Source organism: Lichenostomus cassidix, chromosome 4 (genome assembly GCF_008360975.1).
Source record: "Lichenostomus cassidix isolate B80296 chromosome 4, HeHo_3.0, whole genome shotgun sequence".
In the NCBI taxonomy this organism is placed as follows: domain Eukaryota; kingdom Metazoa; phylum Chordata; class Aves; order Passeriformes; family Meliphagidae; genus Lichenostomus; species Lichenostomus cassidix.
The window spans coordinates 19,699,575-19,726,456 of NC_139484.1; the positions used below are offsets into that span (position 1 = coordinate 19,699,575).

The following is a 26,882-nucleotide window of genomic DNA, read 5'->3' on the forward strand; positions in this document are numbered from 1 at the left end:
ACTTGGCCGTTACATATAGTGCTTTCCACAGTCCCTGTGTCCAGTTCATTTCTCCCTTCACAGAGAATGCATTGTTTAGGAGTACTTCCGTCTGAAAGTTGGGTTTTTCCCAACAATTTAGAAAGTAACAGAAAAGAGGGGGTACCATTCCTAGCAGTCAACCCACAGGCTACATCTGTCTTTGTTGTCTTCTGTTTGGCTTTTAGCCTTCCCCAAAGGGATTGCAAACCCAACTCCCCCATCAGCTACCCACTCATATTTTAGAAACTAACCACATTGTCTTGGGAGAAAGACTTTCTCTGTTGCTTTGTTTTCTGCACAAAGATGGTGTGGGAGATGTTTTTTAAACCCTTGTATAATAATTTCCTCTCTTGAGACCTTCCAATCTGGCAGTGATGGCGTGTGTTCTCATGCACGTGTGGGCAGTCTCTCTCTGCTCACCCCAGCCCCTCTTTCTTCCTAACCACACTCCCAGATGTGTGTGTGTACATACATCCGCAAGTTCAAATCCATAATAGAGTAGATAAAGGTATTCTGTTTTGTGCAAACAAAAGAAAGGGGCAGTCAGAAAGACTTTAAAGAAAATCGAGCTGAGTTTATTCAGTTAAAAACAGATACAGTATGTGATGATACCCACTGTGTTTGCACTTACATAATACTGGATTAATTGCCTGTATGATCAAGCTGGTACACAAGTAATTGTAGACAGACTGGATTTAGTTAGAACTGGACGACAACTGTCTTTCTCAGAGGAAAATTAACCAGATTACTGTCAGCATGAATGAGAGATGGTCTGTCAATGACACTGGTGTTAAAGAGGGTATAGTTGCATTCATTGCTGAAAACACCACAGGAAGAAGAAAGCAGAGCTGTAGTTATTTGGCTAATGTAACATCTGCCAGTTGAAGGTGTGTGTGTAAAACTGGAGTTTCATTTTAGCACCACAAGGGAATTTAATCGTGAACTCCTAGTGATTAATTGCTATTTTTATTGTATATATTCCCTCACTATATATTATACTTTGGAATCATACAGTTACTGTAATTGCATTTGAATTATTTACAGTAATTATAAATAATTGTACTAATGTAACATCAAGTAGAGGATAAACACCCAAGGGCGATATGAGAAATCAAGAACCCATACACTCTTCAGCTGAGCAAGGAGAAGAGTTTAGCGCAACAGAGAAGTAATTGGGGAAGGGGAAAGTACGCCTTTTGAAGTTGCTAACATGCTGTAGCATCTTATTTGCTAATGGCTTGTTCTATCACCCTCACTGACAAACAGGTAGGCACTTCTCTGTCCTGTTACACACCTGGGTAACTGAAGCCTGGAGTAGTTCTGTGTGGTCTCAGGTGATACACCTAATATCTTTAGTCGAGCCAAGATACTTGGGATAGGTCTCCAGTGTTTCCATTGCAAATACAAGCCTTTTTTTTCTTTTTTAAAGGAAAGTCATAACATGAGTCTACTCATGCATTATAATGTAAAGATGTACAAGTTGTGTTATGCAGGTTACTTTTGATCATTAGTTAGATATTTTTTCTTTATATGTAGTTTTTTGCTGGTAGTTCTTTCCTTCCTTTTTCCACATATTTAATCGTAAAAGCTTAGGGAAAAAAAAGGGTAAACCATGTATTGACTTAATGAACTTTCACTTGAGTATGCCATTCAGCTGAGCATCCATGTGTTAAAGAAGGGCTTAATTTTCCAGTCTGCTCTGTTTTGGAGGTGTACTGTTTTCTGAAAACTGGATACCTGAGGCTTGTGCTGAAAGAGACTTTCTGCAGTCATTTAAGACTCTTGATCCAAGGAATGCTGAGGTAGTGTGTTGAGGAAGTCCAGGATTAAAAAAGTGAAAATACTTTAACAGTTGCTTGTGTGACTTACAAAGTCTCTAACAGTACTTCAAAAAAGGAAGAAGGGATGAGGACAGATTTAAGTTATTAAAAATAGAAATATTGGCTTGGACTGATTGCTGGTTGCCTAATCCAGTTTTACTGCTGGTATCTGCAGTTGAGTTGCTTCTGTACTGAGAAGTCTTGTCCTTGATCCTTGGCCTTTGTGCTCTGGTCCTAAAAGCAGCATGCAGTTTTGGCTGGGATAAACTACAGGTCTGAATGGTGTTTTTTTGTTTTTTTTTTTTGCTGCTTTGTTTCAGTTTGCCCTCTCAAGATACCCAGGCTGTGCATGCCTTGCCCCCAAGTCTCTTTTTTACCCTTCCCTGAGGATGATTTTTTAAACAGCTCATGTTGGCACTGTCAGTCAGTTTGGGCAGAGCTTGTTGAAATAATGTAATATAGAGAGGGATGGGTTTTGCAGAGGTGGGAAGAATTGGCAAGGCTGATGAAAAGCAGTAGTGGGAATGGGGAGAATAATAAAGGAAAGATGAAAGATGTCCAAGAGAATTTTGCAGTCTTAAGCCTGAATAGTAAGGCCAGCTGTAGATTCAGTTTGGTACTGTGTAAAAATCTCATGTTGACTGCTTAGGCCAATGTGGATCTGAGTTAGATGTGTAGAGTGGAAGAGCAGCGTGGAAATGGAATGCGTCCTGCACTGCTTCCTGATGGGACAGCTCATCTCCTGTGACCATGCAGTGAGCAGGTTGAGTGGCACAGCTGTAGCCATGAGTGCTGTCCTAGTCACTGCCCATGAGGTAGTGGCCTCCACTTTTTCTCATGAGGGAAGGCCCAGTGGGTGACTGACATGGGGAACAGCGAGCATCTCTTGTGTGCCGAGGCAAAGGAGCTTGTGTCTTTAGTGTGTCTGTGCAAACAGGAAATAGCTTCTGGTGTATCCAAGTCCGTGGGAACTACAGCTTTGGTGAGGAGGATGCTCATTCCCCTCACTGGCAGGTGGGCTCTTTACTGCAGTTCTCACCAGCACACAGACAGGGTTGTGTCTCTGGGGTGCTGTGGTGAGGATACCCACTAGTACTAAAAGTACATTGTGATCCTTTCGTTGCACGTCATCCTGCAACAAGATCACACTTCAGTGCGCAGAGATCTAACTGATCTTTTGAACCAGGAATGTTCCTCTGAGTCATGACCGATGCTGTACTGAGCTGTGGTAGTGTATTGGAGTTGCAGCTGCTTCTCTTGGGCATTTTTCTGCTTTGTTTGCTATTGTTTTGTTCATTTAAGGTCTCTGCATGTAAATACTTTCAGTGTTAAAGAAGTAGGTGGTTGGAGGGTTTTACATTAAAAAAAAAAAGTGAAAATAGTGTGTAGAGGATGTTGTTTTGGTTTTTTCCACCTAAAATTATCTTGGAACTCTCCTTACTGGGGAGGATTCTCAGAGCTCCTTTTGATTTGTGTTTCTGTTAGCCATCTTAAAAAGCAAACTGCAGTGTTTAGTTTTTTTATCTCACAAATTACTGAGCTAAAATCCTCTTCAGGAATGTTTGTCCTTGGTGCATGTACATGAATGTGAAGTATGTGTTTGCAGAGTGGATATGATCCCGCTGCTTTAGATGGATAGTGGGAACTTCACAATGAACAGCTATTTTTAAAAAGCTTTTTTGTGTGTGTGAATATTATACATAGTTCACCAGCCTTGGGATGATGTATAGTCTGTGAATAAGATAATAACGTAATATTTACCTGACCACAAAGATAATTATGTTTAGTTTAGCATTAAAACTATATTTGTAAAATACGAAATGAGGCGTCAGATCGTTTTAGAAGGTTAATTCATTCTCATTGGCAAAACTGTTTTTTATTTTCTTGGCTAGAGCATGTGGGAACTGTGATTTCTTACAAGACACTTTTTAGACAATCCAAACCCTAACATTTTGCCATCATGTCTTTGCATGTTGGTAGAAAGCAAGGGTCTGCTTGGTTGCATTTGGCTTTAGTCTTGCTGGTTTTGACTTAGTTAACTATCACAGAAATAAAAGCTGCAGACTAAAAGTCCAGCCTCTCCTGAAGTAGAATATCAGAGTTGAAAGGTGTTTTACACCTTTAAAAGCCATGAGCTTTTAAAGCATTACTGACTACATTTCCATGCATCTCTAAAGCATTCTGTGAAACTCTGTTTGAGAGGATAACACTCTAGATAAAGATCATCAGGAGCCTGCTGTGCAAGTGGGGCACTTAATTTCAATTGACTTTGGAAGAGAAGCTGGCAACGTTATGTAGCATTTTTGAAGAGTAGTAGATACCACACAGTAATTTACTTAGAACTCATGACTGCTTGCTTTTGCAAGATATCTTCAAGGCTGCTGCTTTGTAGAAGATGTACGTGGGAATATCACTATAAAGAGGGAGCTAGCTCTAAGGAAGGCATCACATGGCATACGGACTCAACCTGAGTCCAGACTTCTTGGTGGCCATGGTATGATATTCTTCAGAGACCACATATTTCGTTGATGTTACTCCAGCTCTGGCAATTTCTTTTATTCTGGAGGAAATTTCACAGTAAGGGAAAGGGAGAAGAGAGACTTCCTAAGTATTGGTGGTTCCATATATTAATGAAACATGAAGGGTACAGACTCAGAATCATTTTAACCTTGGAAGCTTTGTTGGTTTTGTTTCAGAGTATTCTTTATCTGGAGATAAAGTAGTAGTCACCAAAAATAGTCATTAGAGGAAGATCCAGGATTTTTTTAATTCCTAAGTATGCAGTCATTCTTTTCTTACTACTGACTCAATTGTAGGGCATCTGTAAATCTGTAGAACAAACCTGGACTTGTTATTAAAAACTGTAGGCGGTGTATTTGGGTGTGAGAGGAATGACTGATTTCAGATTGATTATTAAGTAGTATTTTTGGTGATTGTCCAGGCTATTTTGAAAATGAAACTAATGAGAATACAACTTTCAGCAATTATGTGATAGTTTTGAGGTTTTTTTATGTTAATACTGAATTATAGGAGGTCTTTTTTTTCTTTTTCTTAAGCATTTTAGAAATGAAAGAAATAAAATGGTCGTCATGTATGAAGTAGTTAGAATTCTGTCTTTGTTGACTGAGGAAGCTCTTTAAGTAGCCTTCTCAATGCTTTGCATGGTAAAACCAATGCCCGAGTATGTGTTCATCATACACTAACTAATTTGTGTTGGACCCCTGTGTATTAGGTAGACAATTACATGTATGAAATGTCTCCTTATTCCAGGAAAAACATTGGCGGTTGATGCACCTGATGGACACAGAGCTCACTTCTCTCAACAGACCACCCTTAACAAAGGACTTAGCAAGTCTATGGGATTTCTGTCTATTAGAGGAACTCAAGACGAGGAAGAATTTTTCCAGGGCATTTCTGCAGATTACAGTTTGGGTCAGGAAGATGTTTTCTGTCCTCATAGGTATAAAACTAGTGAGCTTGAGAAAAAAGGTCATCTTCACGCAGATGTCCCTCCCAAACGGAAAATATGGGCTTCTTCCACAGATTTGCTTTGCACTACTGACAAAGCAGCTGAGAGGGACCATGCTGGCAGCTCTCACAGACACAGCCATCAGTGTGAAACATTTACAGTACGGACTTCTACTGCTGCCAGAAACAAGGAAGCAAGATACTCTGATGGAAGCATAGCACTGGATGTCTTCGGACCACAAAAACTGGACCAAACACGCCACGTGCCTGAGACATCAACTTCTGCAGCAATATCAAGTGCCTTTGACAGGATAAGAGAGAGACAGAAGAAGTTGCAGCTTCTGAGGGAAGCTATGAATGTAGAAGGTTAGTGAAGCTTTTTGATTTTCTGAGTATTCCAGTCGTCAAACAAAGATTTCTCGTTATGATAAATTTGAGTTCTCTTGTAACAGTTCTTGAAATGGCTGAGATCTTTGCTTCATCTCTTTTACATAAAGTGAAGTCATTAGAGCATCTGTTGCCAACGAAGATAAATGTGGTTGTCCAGATTGTTTACTCAGAATAGTTGATCTCTGTAAGTCAACCAGTATCAAGCTCATCAATTACAATTAGGAAAAAAAAGCTGGTAACAGCCAATTGTCAAGTAATTTTCCTCGAAGGAAGATTCTCATCTCCACCTATTAGAGATGGATTAATGCCCTTGAGGAAAGGCAGAATTTCATCTCCAGATCTCCCAGTTTTTGTGCTGTATAACTCTGGACTTAAGCCCTTAAATATGAAAATTTTTTTGGCCTCAGGTTGAGATCTTTGTTTCAGTGGGAGTACTTCACAACAAGTTCCATCAGTTCATTAAAAGAATGCATGGGGGGAAAACCAAATCATTGTAGTTGTTCTATGGAAAGTCATAAAATTATCTTGATGCAGAACCCTGTAAGTGGTGCTGCGTGTTTCATTTGCTTTGGTTTTGTGACGTGATTTTCAGGGGCTGTAAGTTTGAGACAGTTGGAAAGAAATTGAGAGCAGAGCTGGGTCCTGCATGTGCTGGGCCAGAAAGCACAGCTTGGTCACCTGAGGTACATGATACAAGAGCTGTCTGTACAGAGCTAGCTCAGTCATTTGTTCAGGTGCACTCAAAGACTCATGAGTTAGCCTGACTGTTGTGTGACAAAAGTAACTGTGGAAACACACCCTACCCTGGCCATCTTCTGCTTGAGGTGTAAACACCTCCATATTAAGGAGAGATGATAAAGCCTTTTGTCAAGGTTGAATTTCTAAAAATGCCTGCTCATACCCTTTGTGGCTGTCTTGGGAGATGCTTGTATTGCGATTAGCATGGGGAGCCAGTCCTTTCCCTATGTATGTGAGCCTTTTGTTCCAGAAAGGAGGAGTGTTGCTGAAATGGCATAGGCAGTTTAAAAAACTGCTGTGATTTCTGTACAGATGGAGTTCTCTTGTGCTATCAAATTAGCATCTTCCAATGAGGGTTATGTTATCACGTGAAGAAATGAACACAGATGAAAGCACCACTGTGAAGATACCATTGTTTATAGAAGTTTATCACCTGTTGTTATCTACCAGGATGTCTGATGAGGTACAGGGAAGCTTGGTTGGGTTTTGGTTTAAGAGTCTGAAATTGCAGGGGTCCATCTCAAGTTTATGAGTCAACTCGGCTCCTTGGAGATAGGCAGCTGACAAAGTTTAAGAGGAGGCCACTCCCAGCATTGGGAAAGCTCAATAGCCTTGTTGTTCAGGAGTGCAGCTTTGTGCAGGTTTGTGTTGCACAAGAGCAAAACCAAAAGCATGGCCAAACCCATTGATGAGCAATGGGTTTATCATTCTTATTCAAGCAGATTGGGAGATGGCAGAAAGCAAAACATGCCTGTGCCTTGCAAACTGAGATAGGTCAGATGTGTGAAACTTCTCGATTCATAAGGGGAATGGGTGAAAGTGCAGTCAAAGTAAACTGGGAACTGGGCTTTAATAAGTCATAGAAGCTGAGTGACAAACATGTATGAGGAAGATTGAGGCAATAGCTAATGACTCACTGCCCATCCTTCTGAATTCACAGTCATTTCTTGCTAGGAGTAAAGTAAAGACTTTCTCAACAGGTAGCTGGGTTTCAGAGTTTTCTGTTTTCAAGGAAGGTATCTTTCATTCTTGAAGTTGGGAGTGTGTGCTTTACTGTTTTATTTTAGGCTCTCCATTGTTTGTAGGGCTTGAGAAGCCTGACTTGAAGTATCTATTCTGCCTTAGTGAGCAGATTTACAAAAGTCTTAATACATAGTCTGCTCGGCTATTAAGACATCGATCCCTTTTCCTTTTTTTGTTCTGTATGCTTTACTGTTCCTTGTCTTACATTTTTTTACACCAGACATGTCCCTTGAGATCTTTCATATTGCCAGTTTCATCTGTCACAAAAATGAAAAATACAGTCTTGAGTTTTTTGTGAACTACTGTTGTATGTAATTTTGAAGTACTTAGTGGGTAGACAGATATTTCCACATCCAACGCTATCAAGTGTCAAGAATGTGTAGAATTGCTCTTCTGACCAGCCTAGCTGAGAGGTATGAGCAAAAAATAGAGAAGGAAAATAAGTTACTTCATAAGTTCATGTAGTTTGAAATACGGGTTCAGTTCAGTCTGGAGGGGGAGGAATGGGCAAGGAGTCACAGGAAACAGGGTTATAGTTGGGTGTAGCAGAGGGGCCATAATCTGCTTTCTCTTTGGTAGGTCTGAGGATATTTTCAGTTCAGTTGAGCCCAGGTCTAGGTTACAGCTAAGCCTGTGTAAATTGTGTTAAGCCTTTACTTTTGGCTGTATACATTGTTTTTCCATTTTTGAATTGTGAAGTGACATTGGACTCCCCATGAGTTGAACTTGGCAAGATAAAACTTCCCTCCTCAAACTACAAAGGAATTTAAGTGACATGTGGCTTATTTTTCTTTAACTTATTTTGGGTTAAGCTGGAAAACTTTTCTGTTATTCATAAAACCTTAAGGAGCTGATTGCCTTGGAAAAAGAAAATGTTCTAATGCACAGGCTCTGGTTTGCCAAGCTTTCACTCAGAACAGATTTTTACAATCCAAATCATAAACTCATGAAAAGCATAGTTTATAGTGGAAAGAATGACAGAACTTTAATTACAGCTGTGCTGTAATACTTTGTAGTGAGCTGCAGCCCATCTAAAGTGCACTATAATCTAGTGCACTGTCGGAACATCTCAAATTTAGCCTCACAAGCCTTCCAAGGACTGTGTCCTTGCAACAGCCTTGCTCTTGAACTTGCTGGCTTATGTTAATCTGCTGTGCAGTTTCAGGGTTGAGGTTATTTATCTCTTCTATACTGAAGATGATTGTTTATGATTAGGTGCTGTTTCAGCAGATGGGGGCAAGCGCAAGAGTCCGCTATTTGACTTAAGGTGTAGCCACTCCTGATCACTAATAAGAGACTTCAAAAGTATGTGTTAATTTTACCAAGAGAATAAGTTCTGCATCTTCCCCCTTTTGTTCATTCTTGTTTTATTATGGAGGTTTTGTGACCGTAGAATTGATTAGAGTTACGAAGTTGTTAGGTGTTAAGTCCAAACATCTTACCTGTACCGGGAGAGCAGACTTTGTTTCTGTTGTTCTTTTGAAACTTGGAAATTGTTGCCTGGCACCTGCTGATAGTGTCCCATTTCTTTCACAGAGAAAATAATGTTCTTTACATTTTGCAAGCTTGCATTGCCACTCAAGAGCGCCAAAGTGTCATCTGTTCTCCCTTGCTCCAGTTTTATTTGCCTTCTCACCCACCAAACTGATTGTATCTCCTGACACTTGGGAAGTGTACACACACTCTAATTTTCCTATCCTAGGCCTGCCTTCAGATGGCTCAGTAGTAAGGCACAAAGCTGTGAGATGGTGCTGGTAGCCTTGTCTGAATCTCTCCTTTGCTTGCGCAGCTACTCCCCCAACCCCTTGTTTTGAGTGTATGCATAATTCAAAGTGAAAGAGTTTATGTGTTACTTGAGTGAATGAGTATCCTTTTTATTTGTTTTTTTTAAATGCCGTCTTGTTTATGAGGATGTTGTAAGTGAGATGCATGAGGGAGCATAAAGTTTGCCCATGTCCCTGTGGAACACAGGAGGACAAAACCAGTTAGTAGAGTAGTAATATAGCTGGCTGTGGGTTGAAATAGCAGACAGGGCAAAAAAAGATGGGAGGATACCAAAAAAGTTGATCTTGCTGAAGCTCTGGAATGCTGAATCCAGGGGTGGGGAAATGGGGGTGGTTTGGGAATATTCTCAAGCCTTTGTTAAATGTTTTTGCAGTTGGGAACCATGTGAATTCCAGAGCCACAAGTTGTGTTTATTTCTCTTTCTTTTTACCTTTTTTTTTTTCCAGCAGACAACCCAGATTATTAAGTCCTCAGAGTTTTTTTTTTCTCCTCTTACTGCTCTTGCTTCGTACAGTCAGCAGGAAAAAGCAGTAATATTGTGTATTTCTAGAGAAGGGTCTCTTCCTCCTAAGTCTTCTTCCATGTGTTTTTCTTGTGAAGTTGTTCTCATTAGCTACCTTGAAGACTCATTTGGACCCCATTTATAAAACTTCCATATTATGACAGTCTGTGTTTAGCTAGGAAGGTTGCAGTTAGGGGTACTGTAAATGCCTGGATTTTAAATGCTCTCTTAGTTTGAAGTTGCATTTTTGAATCAGGGACAATTTCTGCAGGTAATCAGGCAGCTGCTGGTAGCAAATTTCTCCCAGCAAATTAAGCCCCAGAGATTTGAATTTGGGAGCTTCTGTAGAAGTGGGTTAAATGGGAGATTTGATTTAGGGGGGGAAAAGGAATTATTGCTTTACAAACTTAGCACTGTGAATTCATTGAAGTGCACACACTTCCTTATTCTCTCGAATTGTATGTTCTGAATTACTGAGCTCACTGTGGGCCATTCCAGTCATCCACAGTGGCACATCTGTTTGCATGTGAAAGCAAAGGAAGGGGAAGTTTGCACATGTCTCAGAATCATTGTGGTATAGTATGATTTCAATTCAGTGGTGGCAGAATACATTCTCATGTGGTTGGTATGTCCAGTAAGGATAAAGTTCAGGTAGAACAATATTCAGAAATAATTTTAATGAATCGGAGAGGTAGGATAACAAACTGATACTATTTCAGTTAGAAAACTTCAGTAGTTGGTTTCACTGAGATGACAGAAGTTGGCTTTTCAAGGAAGATGATGTTTGTGGAATACCTGTAAAGTACAAGTACTATGGCATCAGCAGCTATTATTTTGTGCTGAATTACACAGCTTAACATTAAGTAGTAAACCAGCTCTTACGATTGCATAATTGCACAGCAGAATGGCATCTGCTTTATCTCATCTATTGAGCTTTCAGCAGCTCACACAGTCTGAGGTTATCAATTTTTAGTCAATACATTACATTTTTAGTTGGATAAAACATTTAAATTAAAACAGGCAAGCAACTCTATTGGACACACTCTGAGCCCATGTTAGTTTACATACCTCATACCCGATGGCATGATCCAGGTCCAGAAAAGAAGGGTGTCTTTCTAAATACAGGACTCTTGAGTTCTTAACAGACGCTGGCATTGTTATTGTTCACCTCACTGTTTTCCTTCCCAGCCTAGCACTAGAAATGTCTGTTCTCTGCAGTTTTATAAGGCTGCATTTTTCTCTGTAGATTAGATCCTGCCAGGCCCTCTGCATCACATTGGGATCCCTATGGGGTTGCCTGGATGGCTGGTGACTTGGGATGCATGTCCAATATAGCTTTTTCATGCAGAATATGAGTGGTGGAAATCTTGCAAGTTAAAATGAGCCTGCTCCCCTGGACGTCTGAATGGGTTAGTTTCCTTTGTCAGTTGTTGGATGTGAGTCCTTACCAGGAATTTGAACTGGATCTCTATGTCCTTCCTGTTAAACCTATGCTGCCTGGTGTTAGATAGTTCAAGTTTTCTTAGATGAAAAGAGGAAAAGAAAAGGCAAAGTGAATGAGTCTAACCTATTGATTAAACTCATGGGAAAGTGAGTCCCAGCCTCTCCTGAAGGACAGTTAATATGTTTTAAATTATATTATAGTACCACTCTCTTATAATAGACACCCACCAGTAAACTTCAAAGGGCAAACAAGTCACGAAAATGTCGGTTAAATTCTGCCACTTTCTCTGTGCAGCCACAAATACTTCTGTAATGATGTGTATTTGAAAACCTGTGTATCTGATGTGACTTGTGTTCAGAATAATGAAATTCCAAGCTGAATGTGGTTCTCTGATTTCTGTTGAAGTTGGCTGAGGTGAGGCTCTCTGTAAATTACTTGTCTGGGCTTGCATGTCTCGCCTTGCGTAAATAGCGTGTTTTGTTATTTTATGCTGTGTGAGGTGCCTGGAAGGTTGTGCTCTGCTGGTTTTGATAGGGAGTTTGAAAAAAGCACCACTGCAGCACTAAGCAGCACAAAGATTTTTCCAGTTGTAATGCTTCATTTACCTTTGCATCATGGAGCTACCACGTGTTAACTTGGATTATTAGTACAAGTTTTATATATCCATTTTAGTTACAAACTCTTAAAAAATGTTAAACTCAGGTTTATTTTTCTACTAAGGTATGAAATGGTTAATGGTGTTCTGGTAAAAGTCTGTAAACACTTAATTGTTAAGGAGGGTAACTGATACAATTATTTTTGCTACAATGTTCTTGGTGTTTATAGAAGTTTTATCAATTCTGTAGTCTCTCTTCAGTCACCAAAAATTTAAAAAAGAACAAATCAAAAAAACTCAAGAAACTAAGATAACAAACAAAGGTAATTCAGAATTCCCAGGGAAAATTGTAAATATGGGACATAAGTTGTTTTATTGTTATCTTTAGGTTTTGTTGTCGTTTTTCAGCTCCTTCCCAGCCAGCCAGACTAGAAGTTTGTCCGTATTTTTTTCTGTATGAAAAGCTAAACTTTAATTTGATCCCAGAGCTGGGACTTTGTGACCTTTGGAAGCCAATTCTTAATTAGAAGCTTAGCTTGGAAGTGATCCAAGTGCCTTCTTTGAAGTTAAATCCTAATATGATATGTTAGAATTGAGAAGAACTTGCTGGAGGAGAGGAGAGAGCATAAATTACTTGGATAACTATGGGAGCACTATAGATAGAGTATTCTCAGTATTTACATTTTAATTGAGTGCTTGCAGGTCTGCAGTGTATATTCTGTCCATGCCCCTGAAAAGAAGGCACTTGGTTAAGAGGGGGTGCAGTGTTGGGTGAATGTGTAGGTAGTGTACATAAATATTTGTGTAGACCAGCAGACAACTGGAAGGCCATTGCCAAAGAGAAGGTGCCCAGCAGCAAACAGTTCCACATCTCTATATATTTTCTCTAAACTGTGCAAAATTAATATAAATCTAGAGAATAAATGAAACATTTCAAGATGTAGCTTCTTAATTACCTTTAAACTTTGCCTGACAGTCATCAGTGCAGCCCTGCATGGACAGGTTGTTCAGTGCCTCCAGCAGATGAGAAGAATATCTTTGCTTCTGTTACTGGGTTAAGTTGTATGGTCTTGATTAGGGAGAAGGATGTGACAAGGTAGGAGTGTGGTCCTGTCTCCGGCTCTACTTGTGAATGGGTTTGAGCCCTGCTGGGCCTTATGTGGGGGTCTGGAGCAACACTGAGATGAAAACAGTGTCTAGAAATCTTGCTTTATGTTTCTTGGCTCGTGGACTTCTTGGCCTACAGCATGGCACCAGCTCCTGGTGGCAGCATGAGTCAGGAGAAGGCAAACACCCTGCAGAGTCCCATATCACACCACCACCTACAAACACTTGTCTCGTGGTTAAACTGCATAATTCTGTTTTACCACGGGGTGGGGGGGGGATTGTGGTTTTTTTGCAAAATTTAATGTCTTGAAGAACCAGAATGGAGCCATAATTTGTGTGCAATTTGAGAAGCCCAGCCTGCTGACTAAGTGGAAAAAAATAAGTCTGTTTAAAATCTCATGTCATATTTTATTGTTCCCGTTCCATCATCTTGCTTCAAAGTCAGTTCAGCAGACTTGAAAAACCTACAGCTAATAAAACTACTGGGAAACAAGAGATCTGGTTTTAGTTAAACGTTTCAGTACTGTAGCTCCAGTGTCGTGTTTGGATTGATGCCTCACTTATGGGGCTGGGAGCATTTTACAAACACATCTCCAAAAGCTACCCACTGAGTTTGGTTTTTATTTCCCGTGGTGGGCAAGTAATTGCTCGACTGGGGGCAGATTTCTTTGTTGTAAAATCCAGAACATTAAAAGTAGCCATTGTGAAAGGCTGAAGCAACCTCACTGCTCCCACACAGCCCAAGTGGATTCTTTTCATCTTGCTGTAGATCCTTACTGCTCCTTTCTGAGGGCAGTGTGAAATGTTCTTTGCAGTAATTGGGTTTTATCCTGCTAAACTGTGCAATTGGGATGGGCTGGTGAGAGCTGTTGGTTTCATGAGTTGATTTGCAACTTTGTGTATCTTTCCCAGTTTTCTTTAAAAATCCCTGCACAGCCCGAGAGGGCTGGGTAGAAATGGGGGAAATACTGGCTTCTAAAGAGGAAGGTTTTGGAAACAGTACAAAGTGAGCACGAACTAGTGTTTAGTTCTTGGTGTACTGCCTTCTTGTACTTATTTTCATGCCTTTTTCCTAGTTGGAATTTTTCCTACTTCTGTAGGAATTCTAAATGAGTGGTGGTGTTGACTAACCTGTGTTCTGACCTAATAGAAGTTATGCAGCCAGTTTATTTTTCCCTCCGAATTTTTCATCAGATGTTTTGTTTTCTGGAAGTGGGAAGTTGGAATTTCCGATTTCCTTTTTGCAGCCTCTCAACATACCTGCTCGTGTATTCTCCGTTTTGTATTCTTGCATTGCATATTCCTTGCTGTAGTGACTGACACTAGTTTTCACAGCAGATACATGTGTTTTTTCCATATCACTGCTTTTGTTTTCAAAAACATTAACTACAGTCAGACCAGAAACAGCCTTCTGCAAAGAGAAACCTGAAGTTTTTTTTTACTTTGACAGTGAAGCCTTCAAAGTATTCCCAAGATGCAGAGACTCATTTTTACGTGTGTTCTGCTTTTATGCACATTCTGTAGGTGGTTGTTGGCTTGTGCTTAGGAAAGTCCTGGGAGATGGTTGCAAATGTCAAGTACATACCCCTTCTGTGGAGTCCTTTGCTCCATATGTTATTTACATAATCCCCTGAGAGTAGGAACTGAGACTGCTGTATTGATTTCTCATCAGATCAATTTAGCTGTTCTGGTTAATTAAATATCCTCTACGGGCTTACTAATTGATTGTTAATCATATTTCGTGGATGTCAAAGATGAGCTGAATTATAATTTTCCAGTGCTTGCTTTGTCTCTGAGGATAATTTTCTTTTTACCTTGTAAAGGAATCAGAGACTGAGTTCTGGTGATTGCTTTTTACATGAAAGAGGTACACACCAAATGTTTACACCTGTTTTGTTTGCAGGAGGGATCTGTTTTTGTCTTGGGTTTCATGGGGGATTTTTAAATACTAGTTTTAGCCTGGAAGTGATGTTGAGAAAAATTCGGAGGAGGTGGCTGTGTTGGGACAGCCAAGAGGGGCCAGGCTGACCACAGAGCCCTCAAGCTATGGGAGCAGAATGGGACTGCACAGCATCCCCTGGGCATTTGCTTTTAGATTCCATAGCCACAGACAAGCATTCTAAAATGGTTTGAAAATATTTCAAAAAATTTCAAATGTTTGGGTTTGATTTTTACATTGTGACTGTTGCTTTCTTCTTCTGACACCCTGATTTAAACTTTCAGAGCCCTTGAGAAGGTACAAATCTTATCACAGCGATGTTTATAGTACTTCGAGTGAAAGTCCGTCTGTTATTTCTTCAGAACCAGATTTCAGGCAAGGTAAGACCTATGTTTAAAAACCAACCAACCAAAAACCCAAAGAAACAAAAAACCTAGAAAAAAAAGTTGAAGATGAGAAACAGACCCCAAAACTCTTTAGTAGGAGTCTTGATAATTGCCCTGATTCCAAGTCGTAAGGTTATGAAATTACAACATGTTGTGCAGATCAGCTGAATTGGCAGTCTGTTCAGAAATGGGTTTGACATTTAGCACTCTGGGAGGGAACTTGGTAGGAAAAGCTGGAAATAGTTAACTTTTTACTAGACATGCTGTTTTTTAAATAATGTGCTGCCTTCAGAGGCAAAAAAACCCCGATAGAGTTGTTGTTAGTGCACAATAACAGTGAATTACAAAAACTTTATATGGTACCTCCATGGTATAATTATATCAGTGGGTTTTACTATGAGGATTAAGTGGTTTATAAACTATATGCCAAGGATTTCAGTGTAATGCAAAAGTACTACACAGTACAGGCTGTTTGTGTGATAAATGTAAGTAATTTTTATTAAATCCATGACTTGGAAAAGCAGGAGATCATACAAAGGATTGTTTGCTGATGTATGGCAGGAAGAATCATCTTTGCAGAATCATTATAAGAAATGGAGACAAATCATTTGGTGAAAATTAGGAAAGAAAACAATGGTGAGGAAGCATGAGTATAGCTGCACTATGTGTATTCTGTATTCACAGAATTCCAGCCCAGCCTCCATGTACTCTCTGCTCTCTCAACCTTCTTTGTCACTGCCTGTCCTTCTGCTTACTGAGCCAGAAGCCTGAGGAGCAGTAACAAGTATTCAGGCTCCTGTAATTTCCCTTTGCTTGCTTGCAATTTAGAACAGACTGTTTATGTGTTCCAGTCCAAAGTCAACAACTCTTAAGTTAGGGCAGGCAAAATAGAGCTCCCTTCTGCCATCTAGTAATATATATCTGAGCTCAGATATGGCTGTCAAAAAGAACTGTTTCTAAATCAATGTGGCTCTAATGTGTTCTGCAAGAGCTCTCCTCCCAGCTCTGCGTACTGAGGGTACAGCAAGAGGGGAAATATAATACTTTGCAAAATCAAGCTCTAAGTGTAGCATCTCGGATGCTGCTACAGCAAAATCTCCCAGGAAAAGCTCTAACTTTACTAAGAGAATCATAGGTTAATATATTGCCAAAAATAAAAAAATTATAAATCATAATGAGGAGGCAGGCTCCAGGAATAATAATTAGGAGCTCAGATACGGCTTTCTCAAGTCCTTTCTTGTGTACTGGATGCACTAGCTGGTTAACTAGCTGGTCTCTTCCTGGTCTGGAGTGGTTTTGTATGATGTCTCTGCCATGTATTTGTCTCACCTCGTGGCTGACAAAGAAATGTGTTACCTTGGGAAGGTGTCTATGCAATTGTGTGGCGTTTTATTGTGATTTATTTCAGACCTTCCTTAGTATTCTTCTTCAAAGGACTATGAGCTATTTTTATTGGTGTCAAACTGTAAGATGGCTTTAAAAACTGAAATCAGCTTCATAACACTAGTTTGTTTGATACTGTAATGCCATTGTGCAGAACACAGGGATTTGATTCCTTCTGAGTCATCTCATGTGACTGATAAATCCTTGAGTTTTAGATGGGATTACTCTGTGTTCTCTGTTGCCCAGTCAGGTATTAATTTGTCTTTTGGTTTGCTAGTGAGAAGAAATGAAGGTTTCAAGAGAGATGATGCCAGTGGTGTGTTATCAGGTGCTGATGATATCTCCACATCAAGTCAAGCTAATTCTCAGAGAACAAGGTAAGTCGTGGAGTGCTTTTTCTTTATCAAAGAATGTATTCTAAATCTGCAGGTGAAGCTTTTCACTCCCATCCCAGCATCTGCTTAAGATTAAAAAGAATGGCATGTAATACTTGAATGAAAATGGTAGTTTCATTCACTTGAATGAAAAAGTGTCTCATGATGCACTGTGACATAGAGGTAAATTGGTAGTCCAAACTCAGTTCCCATGCTTAATGGAGACTGGGTTGAACTCTATCAAGTTGTTCTATGTCAGAAGCTCAGGGGCTATGTTCTGGTTGGAAATATTTAATTATTTTTTAATTGTACTTCCCTAAAATTAAGGTTTTGAAATTATTGATATTAATACAGATTTATTTGTGGGTTTTTTCCATTTAATAAGGAAATGGTAGCATGGTTATTTCCTTGAAGTAAGTCAAAAGCCATACATTTGGTTGGTAATTCTGGCAAACTCTTAGTCCATGTTTTTGTGTTTGGATTAATTTTTTTTAATAACTCAGTATTTATTAATTAGGCCAATTCAGTAACAGTTTATGCTTCTTGAAAATTACTGTGCTGTGCTGTGTATTCAAATATTGCAGCTGTTTGGTTGGCATCATATTGATGAATGCCATTCATCAATACAGCTTTAAAAAGTAGGTTCTGCTTTGAACATCACCTTAATACAGCATCTTTTTACAGCAGAAGCATATCTTGCCATACCTCTTATGTTTTGAGAACGGTTCCACTCTAAAGGTTTGAAAATTTTTATTGACATTGACCTTTTGGATTTAAAAGCTTCTTCTGGTCTGTGCCAGATACCTAATCACCTCAGAATATTTTATCAAAATGATGCAGATAGGTTTTGTAGCAAGGGGTGAAAAATAAAGACACATCTCCTTTCCCTCTTCCTTCATCACATCACACCAACAAAGCTTTCTCTGGGCAGTTTTTTGTTTTATATGCCATAGAGCAGGAGAAATGCTGCTGCTGTGCTCGATATTCTAGGATATTTATATGTTTTTGACATAAGTTGGAGGGCAATCCTGCTCTATCCTATTAAAGAAACTTGGAAGTGTGTGAAGATCAGAACTGGGTCAGGTGATGTGACAAGGCTGATGAATGTGTCCTTCACGTTCACTTGATTCAAATGTGCAGTTAATGGGGCTTAGAGCCATGCTTTGAACATGGAGATGAAAATAAGTGAGTGTCTGCTCCTTGCACTGTATTATGTGCCATAAATGGATCTGAGAGAGGCAGGGTCTCAAATGACTGTATGTCAATGTAGGTGAGCAAGAGAAGAATTCCTTGGAAGTCCTACAGCTTTTGGTTACCTGATCTGATTAACTGGTTTCCTTACTACCTGCACTTTGCCTGAGAAATGCAGAGTCATCTAGAAACCTATATGTTGGCATTTCTGGCAGGCAAATATTTAGGTGCAGCTTAACTGAGTCCGCGCAGTTTTGTTGTCAGGAATGTGGTATTTGTCCATGTAGAACTATATGCGTTAGCTGTGTCCGGACAGTTGTGGGAATCCAGCCTGTCTCCACATGATGTGTGTGCTTTTATGGCAGATTTCTAAGGGGGTGGGTTACTGGTTTATAATCTGTGTAACTCTGTTCGAGAAGTGTAAATTCCTAGTGTTTCATGCTGACTTAGCACCACACTAAAATGGCAAAAGCAGACTATTGCCACTGTGTTTACAGAATGAATATATAGCTTTCTTATTTGCCTTTTTTTTTTGGTTTTTTATTTTGGTGAAAACTGCTAAGTCAACCTTCATTCTGCTTTGCCTTGTACCCGGGAAATTGCCCATTCAGCACTGTAGTTATGCTTCCAAATAAACCGGGAGTAATTTGCGGATGCTGATAGAGAACTTTTGTTTCTATTTACAAAGTATTTCAGAAACAGAAAGTGGTATGTGGTATGTAAATGAGTCACATTGTAAATGAGTCACTGTTGTAAATGAATTGGGCCTATTATGCAAGTGAAAATGCTGAGGTAAAGCAGTACATAGTTTCTCATGGTTTGTTTCACATTGTTTTATATTAGTCTGTTAAGACTGGTACCTTTAATGGATGTTATTTGTATATGTGTGAAATATAGAAGGAAAATATGTTTTAACAGCACAGGATAGACTTACCTGTTGTGCTTAGCAATGGTCTGAATTTTACACATATGTAACTATACAGTCTTACCTTAAGGCTTAGTATTTTTTATCTCCTGTATCCTTGACCTTCTCCCCACGGTTTTGCTAAAAGATACCACTCTGCACTCGCACAAAAATGTGGTAAGGTTGCACAGATAGTTATTTACTGATTTTCATAATTGTTCACCCATTTTTATAAGGTGAACAAGTTTGGGGTCTTTTATTAATCTAACTATCAGACTAGTAAGCTTATCCAAGATGAAAAAATAAGGCTGCCAGTTAGTTTTACTAGCTTTTTTTGCAGACCTACTGAGAAACAGGACAGCAGCCACCAGCAGAATTCAGTCATGTAGTAATACTTAGATTATACGTCTGTTAATTATATGAGCCAAATAGAAAATGGTGTGCTCTCTCTGTTTTACTATAGCAGCTCCTAAAACATACCAATGCTAACAAGTGTAAAAGGAATTCCATCCAAGATGGTAGTTAGGGAAGGGGGGAATTTCTAAGATAGTAACTTAGTATTTTTATCCAGGACATTGGATATTACTGCTTTAAAATGTCCTGTGTTGCAACTTTTATAACTTCAGAAACCTCAGGTCTCAAAGTAAAACTAGTGATAACAAGTAGTCCCAAAGAGCAGAATCTCAGCGTTTACATGCTTTGGCTGTTCATTTGATTCCTGGGTTTGGGGAAGTATATGCAACTTTGCATGTACTAATGCAATCCATTACTTGAATTCCATCAGCACTTGGGAGCATGTTTCAGTGTCTCTCTTGCATTCAAGAGATAGCATCTGTTCTTCAGTACATATTAATTTTACTGCTTCTATGACATGTTCTTAGAGCCAGTCTGTTTAATTATCCACAAAATTATCCTTATAAAATTGAGTTGTAAATCAAATAGGAGGATTTGGATTTGAGGGAGGTCTTTTTTTAAATGAAGCAGCAAAGCTGTTCAGAGTTATCAGAAGGTGCAGCTTGTGCTGTTTGGGTGGGCTGACCTGTTCTTAAATTAGCAGAAGCCATAGACATTCAGTATTACCCTTCTTGTGGTCTCTGACTGTTGTTATCCTTTAAGCTTCTTGGAATGCATTCCTTGTGGCAATGGCTTGTGTCTTGTTTTCTCTCTGCTTCTTGTATTCCTTCTTTTTTTCCTTTTTTTCTTTTGTTTTCTTTTTCTTCCTTTACTATTTCTTCCTTTTTTTCTCTAGGAGCAGCAGCTGACATGGATCTCTTCCTTTTGTTGCCTTTTCCTTGCAGTAGATTTCATTTCCATATCCTTCCTACCTTACCAAAAGGCATTCGTCTTTCTCAGTCTATTCCTGACCTTTCCACTGCACTAATCATTAGAGAATGCCTACCTGCTTCCCTTCTTCCAACTTCCTTCTCTGATCCAATACCTGCTAATTTCTTGGTAAGTACACCAGGTGAAGAGATAATTCACTTCCCTTTTTTCCCAAGCGTCAGCCTTCCAGGTTCCTGCTTCCCTACCATCTGCAGCTTAATAAGCAGCTGTGAGATTCTGGTTTGCAGTCAGACTGATGAAAATACAGAGTAGCAGCCAAGTACTTGTCTGATGAAGCACCACACAAAACACACTTTGGTGATGCTATCTGTTAGGAATGTAATTTAGACTCCTTTTTTCTTGGTTTTTTTTTTTTTTTTTTTAGTAATAACTCTTGCATATTCAGAACTTCACAAAAGAGCTTTACCTATATATGTCAACAGTATTTCCTTTTCTGTAGGAGAGAGGCATTCCTTGTCTGAGAACCTAAAGACTGAATCATGTTATTCCCCATAAAAAACGGGTAGTCTGACCAAGCCAGAATTAGTTTTACATATCCAGGATGCGGAAACATGCAGATTCATGCTTGGTGATAGTGCTTATGTACTAAGCTAGGAAAATTTTTAAACCTTTAGGTTTTTGAGCTTCCTCATGGACACCCCACACCCACCACAATTTCCAGAGAAATTAATATGTGTCAACAGAGGTGATAAAACCAATCTAATGATAAAAACTTCTCATTGCTCTTATTGCACAGAGCTGTATGTTTTTTAAAAGGCAGGGTATTTTTCTGCAGTAGGTGTTTTCACAGTATCAAGTTTTTAGATAGAGCCAGTTGCAACATGTCTTTTTCGTATGTCTTTGATAATTCATAGATATTTATGTTCAGAAATTGTTTGTTTCTGTTTTATGTCAGAGCCCATCCTTAGACCTTGATCTGAAGGGTGCTTGTTGGGTGTATTTAACTTAAGGCTTTGTCAGTATTCCCATATATGTCAATCCTAACAAGTTTCCTCATGGTGAAAAGCTAAGCATGTGCACATGTGTTGGCAGGTCTGAGGCCTTTTCTCATTTCTTTGTCCTTTTAGGTGCATGTTATTCAGTCTATTGTAGAAAGAAGCAGAGGAGGGAGAAGGGAAAAATGCTATGAAAGCCCTGCACAGGGGAAAGGATAATGGGTTTACATTAATACATTTGTTCTCTAGCTCTGTATCTTCCCTGAAATTTCATTTGAGGAACTTTAGCACTGTTCTCTTCTTATATGTAACTCTTATTTTAACGCTGGATTTGTAGGCAGTGACACTTCAGTATCAAGAAGCTGTAATGCATTGCTGATAACACTGGTATTCATAAGTAGTTTCATAGAAAGATTAAAATAAAATCTGAAGTCACACCCACCAGTTTAGCATAGATATGTGAGCTGTCTGGACAGGTGCATTTTTCTCTTAGTTTATTAACAGATTTGCCGCTCATCAAACGCATCTTTAGGTTCTCCTTGGAAGTAGGTATATAAACCATGTAATTTTAAAAAGCCTGTATATTACCTTAGTACAATGGGCTGTGTGTCACTGTCAGTGCAGGATTACTCTGTATTTATCTGTATTTTGAAAGCTGAGTGCAATGATATACAGGGTTTTAAACATCTCCTTTGCTTTTTCATGTTTTTAATTGCTCAGTTAGGGTGGTATCTAAACACTCAGTTTAGAATTGCCAAAAAATGTTTTTTCTCCATGAAAGACACCTTAATTTCCCCTGTCCATTTTTGTTTAAGAATTGTTTCTGTATAGTTACATTAACAGAGAAAGAAAATTGCTTTTTCTTGCTTTCTTCTTGTTTTAGGATTTCTACAGAAGGCTTGATTGGTTTATGTTTAGTTCAGGGTTTGAAGGTGTTTTTCTGTAAGCATGGGATAGAGAGAAAGGGAGTAGAAGTTGGTTTTGTTTTTCTTGGATTTCTCTGTTCTTCATATTTCCTAACTACCTTATTTTATTTTTCAAAAAAGAAATGGCTTTTGTTCACCCAAACAGGACATTAATTTCTTTGCTTCTATAGAGAATAAAACTGATAGGATGTTTGGGATCAATACCTGCAGAGAAAAGAAATTGCAGATATATTGCTGTGGCTTTTTGAAATGCTGATACATTTTTTGTTTATTTTTTTCTCATTTTTTCCTTCAGATTATAAATTTAGACTCTAATTTAGTCATTGATGTGGCTGTATATCAGCCAGGCCATTCTTAGGAATTTTAAAAAAAAGGAATTGTTTTCAGCAAAATAGGATTATGGATTATCATAGTTTTATGTATGATATTTAGAATGATTTAGTATATAGGATGTTAATACGTAAACATATTTATGTAAATATTAAAAGCTGTACTACTTAAGAGAAGCCAGGGAATAAAAATCAGGCCCATGCAAACACAGTATTTGGAGTAATATTTACTTAAAGAAAGTACACTATTATTTCAATTTTTTCTCTAATGACATGTTTTGGAGCATGCCTTTTTCACAGTCCCTGCTTGAACACAGAAATTAAGATATTTTGAAAGCATTAATACTTTTCTTCCTCTTGTGTATGTACTAATTTTGCACTGATTCACTGGGTTTGTAGCGTTGAGTATTTTTTTAGTCTGCAGCTGAGCCTTTATTTTCATATGAATAAATGAGGCAGTTCTGCAGGCAGCTGCAGAAACCTGGCATGTTTGGTTATTTTCTACAGTGATGGATTGCTGCACAGAGGTAACCTCCTGGCTGCTGAATAAATGTGTTTAATGCAGTATTTGAGAACTGGTGTTTGCGCTCTGTTTCCACTCAGGGATGTGCTTAAAGCAGCAGAATGTCTTAGGCATAGCTGCTAATCTGTCATCCCCTCTGACTGTCCTGCAGGCAACATGAAGCACCATTTGAAAGCAAACTAATCAGTCAAGAAGTGATGCTGAAGCGTCAGGAAGAAGAAATGATGCAACTGCAAGCTAGGATGGCTCTAAGGCAGTCCCGGCCCAACCTCTACCCAGGGGATGCAATTAGATCCTCCATGCTTGACATCACCAGAGATCCACTGAGGGAAATAGCCCTGGAAACAGCCATGACACAAAGAAAACTGAGGGTAATGCCCTGAGCTCAGGTGAACTCTTGTTTTCATTGAAACAGAGCAGTGTCTTGACTGAAACTCTCATATGTGGAATTCATAACCTGGGTCCTGTAATAAACAGTCATCAGCAGATTAAATACCAGATGTTTGGTGTTGGCCTACTTTCACAGGGTAAAACTTCTGAGATTTTGTGGCATTAGTGGCTACAGAGCCTAAAGTGGCATCAAGAGATGCTAAAACAGACAGCAAGGCTCAACAATTGCATCAATTAAACAATATAGCGTCCTAACAAAGGTGAGGTGTAGGTTTTCTCCTCCATTCAGTGGTGTTTTCAGCCACTTCATTTACCTTTCTCTTAGTGGACTGTGGATGTGCCCTGCCAGCATCAGAGGTTATTAAATGAACAAGTTGGGAAGGTAAAGAGAGAGGACTCCTTTGGTCCATAAATTCACTTGGATCCCTCTGCAAATCCCCTTTGCTTTCCCAACTGTCTTGGTATGTGGTGAAATACAGAATTACAGAGGAAGAGGGAGACAGAGGAATACAGGTAAATAGAGTGTCTGATGTGTAGAATAGACGGCTTGATATCGAGGACTTGATGCCCTCTGCTGCTACTTTCCATGAACTGGAATTTTTTTTTTTTTTTTTTTTTTGGTAAGAATGGGAAAACTTGAAACAAGACTCAGGGTCTTGCTGTCCTAATGCAGGGTAATAATTCCTGTATCTGTGTCCAGTCCATCACATTAAGATGAGTTAGTTCATGTAGGCTTTAACTGACCAGGTTGGTTCCTCTTACTGTCCCCAACCCTTAAGAAGTTTTCGTGAAGGTGTTTTGCAGATAGTACCCAGTAGGTAGCAGGCAATTGCCAAATTTTAGCCTTTGGTCCTTCTTTGGCATTCTCAGGACAGGAGTTAACTGTGCCTCAGCCTGTTGCTCCAGCAACGCAGTGTTCATTCATACTCTTTTGTGATTTGCAGAATTTCTTTGGCCCAGAGTTTGTGAAAATGACGATTGAGCCATTTGTATCCTTGGATCTACCGAAGTCTATCTTGGTAAGAAAGGGGCTGTTCAGCCAGCTGTAGCAGGGGAAGTGTGTTAAACCAATAAATGTGGTTTTGTCACAAGCGTGAATGTTGAGAGATTTTATTTCACAAAATGCAGACTAAGAAAGGCAAGAGTGATGACACCAGGCGAAAAGTAAATGTGATGCTTCTGAGTGGGCAGAAGCTGGAGCTGACCTGTGATACCAAAACGATATGTAAAGATGTCTTTGATATGGTTGTTGCCCATATTGGCTTGGTGGAGCATCACTTCTTTGGATTGGCTACTTTAAGAGGTAAGAATAACTGCTAAATAATTTCTTCTTATTCAGTATTCCCTTTAAGAGATATTATGCTTATTAAGTCATTTTTAGTCAACAGAAAACTTTGCTGTTCAATACTCAATTTCACAGTTATAAATCTGGTCTTTATCCTCCATCTGGAGAAAATACTTGGTTTTAATGCTCTTACCCATATGCTTTTCTTTTATGTTTGTGGCAGACAATGAGTTTTTCTTCGTTGATCCTGACATAAAGCTAAGTAAAGTAGCTCCAGAAGGATGGAAAGAAGAACCAAAGAAGAAGAACAAGCCTCCTGTCAACTTCACTCTGTTTTTTCGCATAAAGTTTTTTGTGGATGATGTCAGTCTTATTCAGTGAGTGTATTAAATTTTTATAGCCCCTTAAGCCCTAAATTTGTGGACAGAAATTGAGTATTAATCAAATACAGGAGTACCAAAGATGGTGTGTGGGTTTTTCTCATGGTTTTTGTTTTATATTCCTGTTCTAGGCATACGCTGACCTGTCATCAGTACTACCTACAGTTGCGGAAGGACATCCTGGAAGACAGGATGCACTGTGATGATGAGACAGCCTTATTATTAGCATCCCTAGCTCTCCAAGCTGAGTATGGAGATTACCAGGCAGAGGTACATCAGCAATTTCACCTTTGATCTTGTTGAACTGTGATCTTGCTGCTTCATTAAAGACTGGACTGTGATCTGCCACATGTGCTCTGCAGCTCTGCCCCAGACTGGAAGCTCAGCTGATATGCTCTTAGCAGGTTTTACTGTGAGCAGCTGTTCCTAAAGTCTAACACAGATAGCTGCAGAATTTGGTTCAAGATCTGGGTGTTAAAGCCTTATTTCTCAGTGGAAGTAGAGTCAGAGCTTGAATATGGAGAAACTGATGTGAAATCTGGGTCCAGATTGAGATTGTGATTTCTTCCCCTTACTCAGAATCATATGATCCTCTGAGTTTTAATATGCAGTTGTAGAATGGTAAAATTGGAAAAAATGAATGTTTATGCTTCAGTCATGCTCACAGGGCAGTATATGGAGGTGTCATCACAAAAATGTTCCATGTTGCAGGTGCACGGCTTGTCCTATTTCAGACTAGAACATTACGTCCCAGCTAGAGTGTTGGAGAAACTGGATGTGTCCTACATCAAGGAAGAACTGCCAAAACTGCACAGCACTTACGTGGGTGCCTCTGAAAAAGAGACAGAGTTAGAATTTCTGAAGGTAAGTGGGCAGCAATTGGCTTCCTTCATCTGTGACTTAAGAATTCCCTTGTTGAAATATGGGTGCATGGACTTCAAGTGAAAGCACAGTAAAACAACTCAGGGTCTGAACAGTGAAAGAAAGCTGAAAAGATTTCATCCTAAAGACACATCATAACAAGCAAAAAGAAATTGTAACAGATGGGAAATTCTCTCACTTTTATCCAATCAGTAGTCTTAGCTCAAGCTAAGAGCAACTATTGATCCTTGTGTTTGCTGTAAAAGAAGATGTTTTTATGAGGCAGCACACCCTGTATTCCTCATGTCTTTTCTGCTTTCTGCAGGGGAAAAAAACCCTAGATTATGAAGTTTTGTTACAGCTTATAGTGTGTATGGTGCTTAGTATGAAGCAAGCCAGAAGCACTGCCAAGAAGAATTTCTTGTGCAGGTTCTATGTAAGATGATAGGAAAGCTATTATCCACAGATATATTTGGATTATTCTAAAAGGACCCATTGAGAAATCTAATTATGGTGTTTGCTGTTGTTGCTTGTGGGATAATAGCCAGGTGCTGCCTTGATACAGTGACTGCAAATAAATTCCGGGGATGAAGGTTTGCTGTTGAAACACCAAATAACCATTACACTGTAATCCCACAGCCACACTGTAGTTGCACAGTCTCCTTGAGTATGTGATGGAAGAGGCACTCAGCTGGCTTTGTCCATTCTAAGTCTGTTTCTCGTTGTACAGAATTGTTCTTGGAACTTAGCCACAGAGAGCAAAGTAGGGGACTTGATCCTAGCTAAAACCTGGCCTGGCTGGGGGTGTGGTGGGGGGAGCAGTTAGATTCCCTTGTCTG

At 39.3% G+C, this 26,882-nt stretch overlaps 1 protein-coding gene across 1 annotated transcript in view; it reads left to right on the forward strand.

Moving 5' to 3' along the window:
• The window catches only part of PTPN13 (protein tyrosine phosphatase non-receptor type 13), a 116,125-nt gene that overhangs the window by 53,662 nt on the left and 35,581 nt on the right, over nt 1-26,882 (forward strand). The window contains exons 8-16 of the mRNA XM_085058147.1: nt 5,112-5,675; nt 15,117-15,212; nt 16,879-16,978; nt 23,279-23,498; nt 24,462-24,536; nt 24,646-24,820; nt 25,026-25,179; nt 25,314-25,452; nt 25,894-26,046. Coding sequence (XP_084914273.1) covers nt 5,112-5,675; nt 15,117-15,212; nt 16,879-16,978; nt 23,279-23,498; nt 24,462-24,536; nt 24,646-24,820; nt 25,026-25,179; nt 25,314-25,452; nt 25,894-26,046 — 1,676 coding nt within the window. The remainder of the gene's footprint in view (nt 1-5,111; nt 5,676-15,116; nt 15,213-16,878; nt 16,979-23,278; nt 23,499-24,461; nt 24,537-24,645; nt 24,821-25,025; nt 25,180-25,313; nt 25,453-25,893; nt 26,047-26,882) is intronic.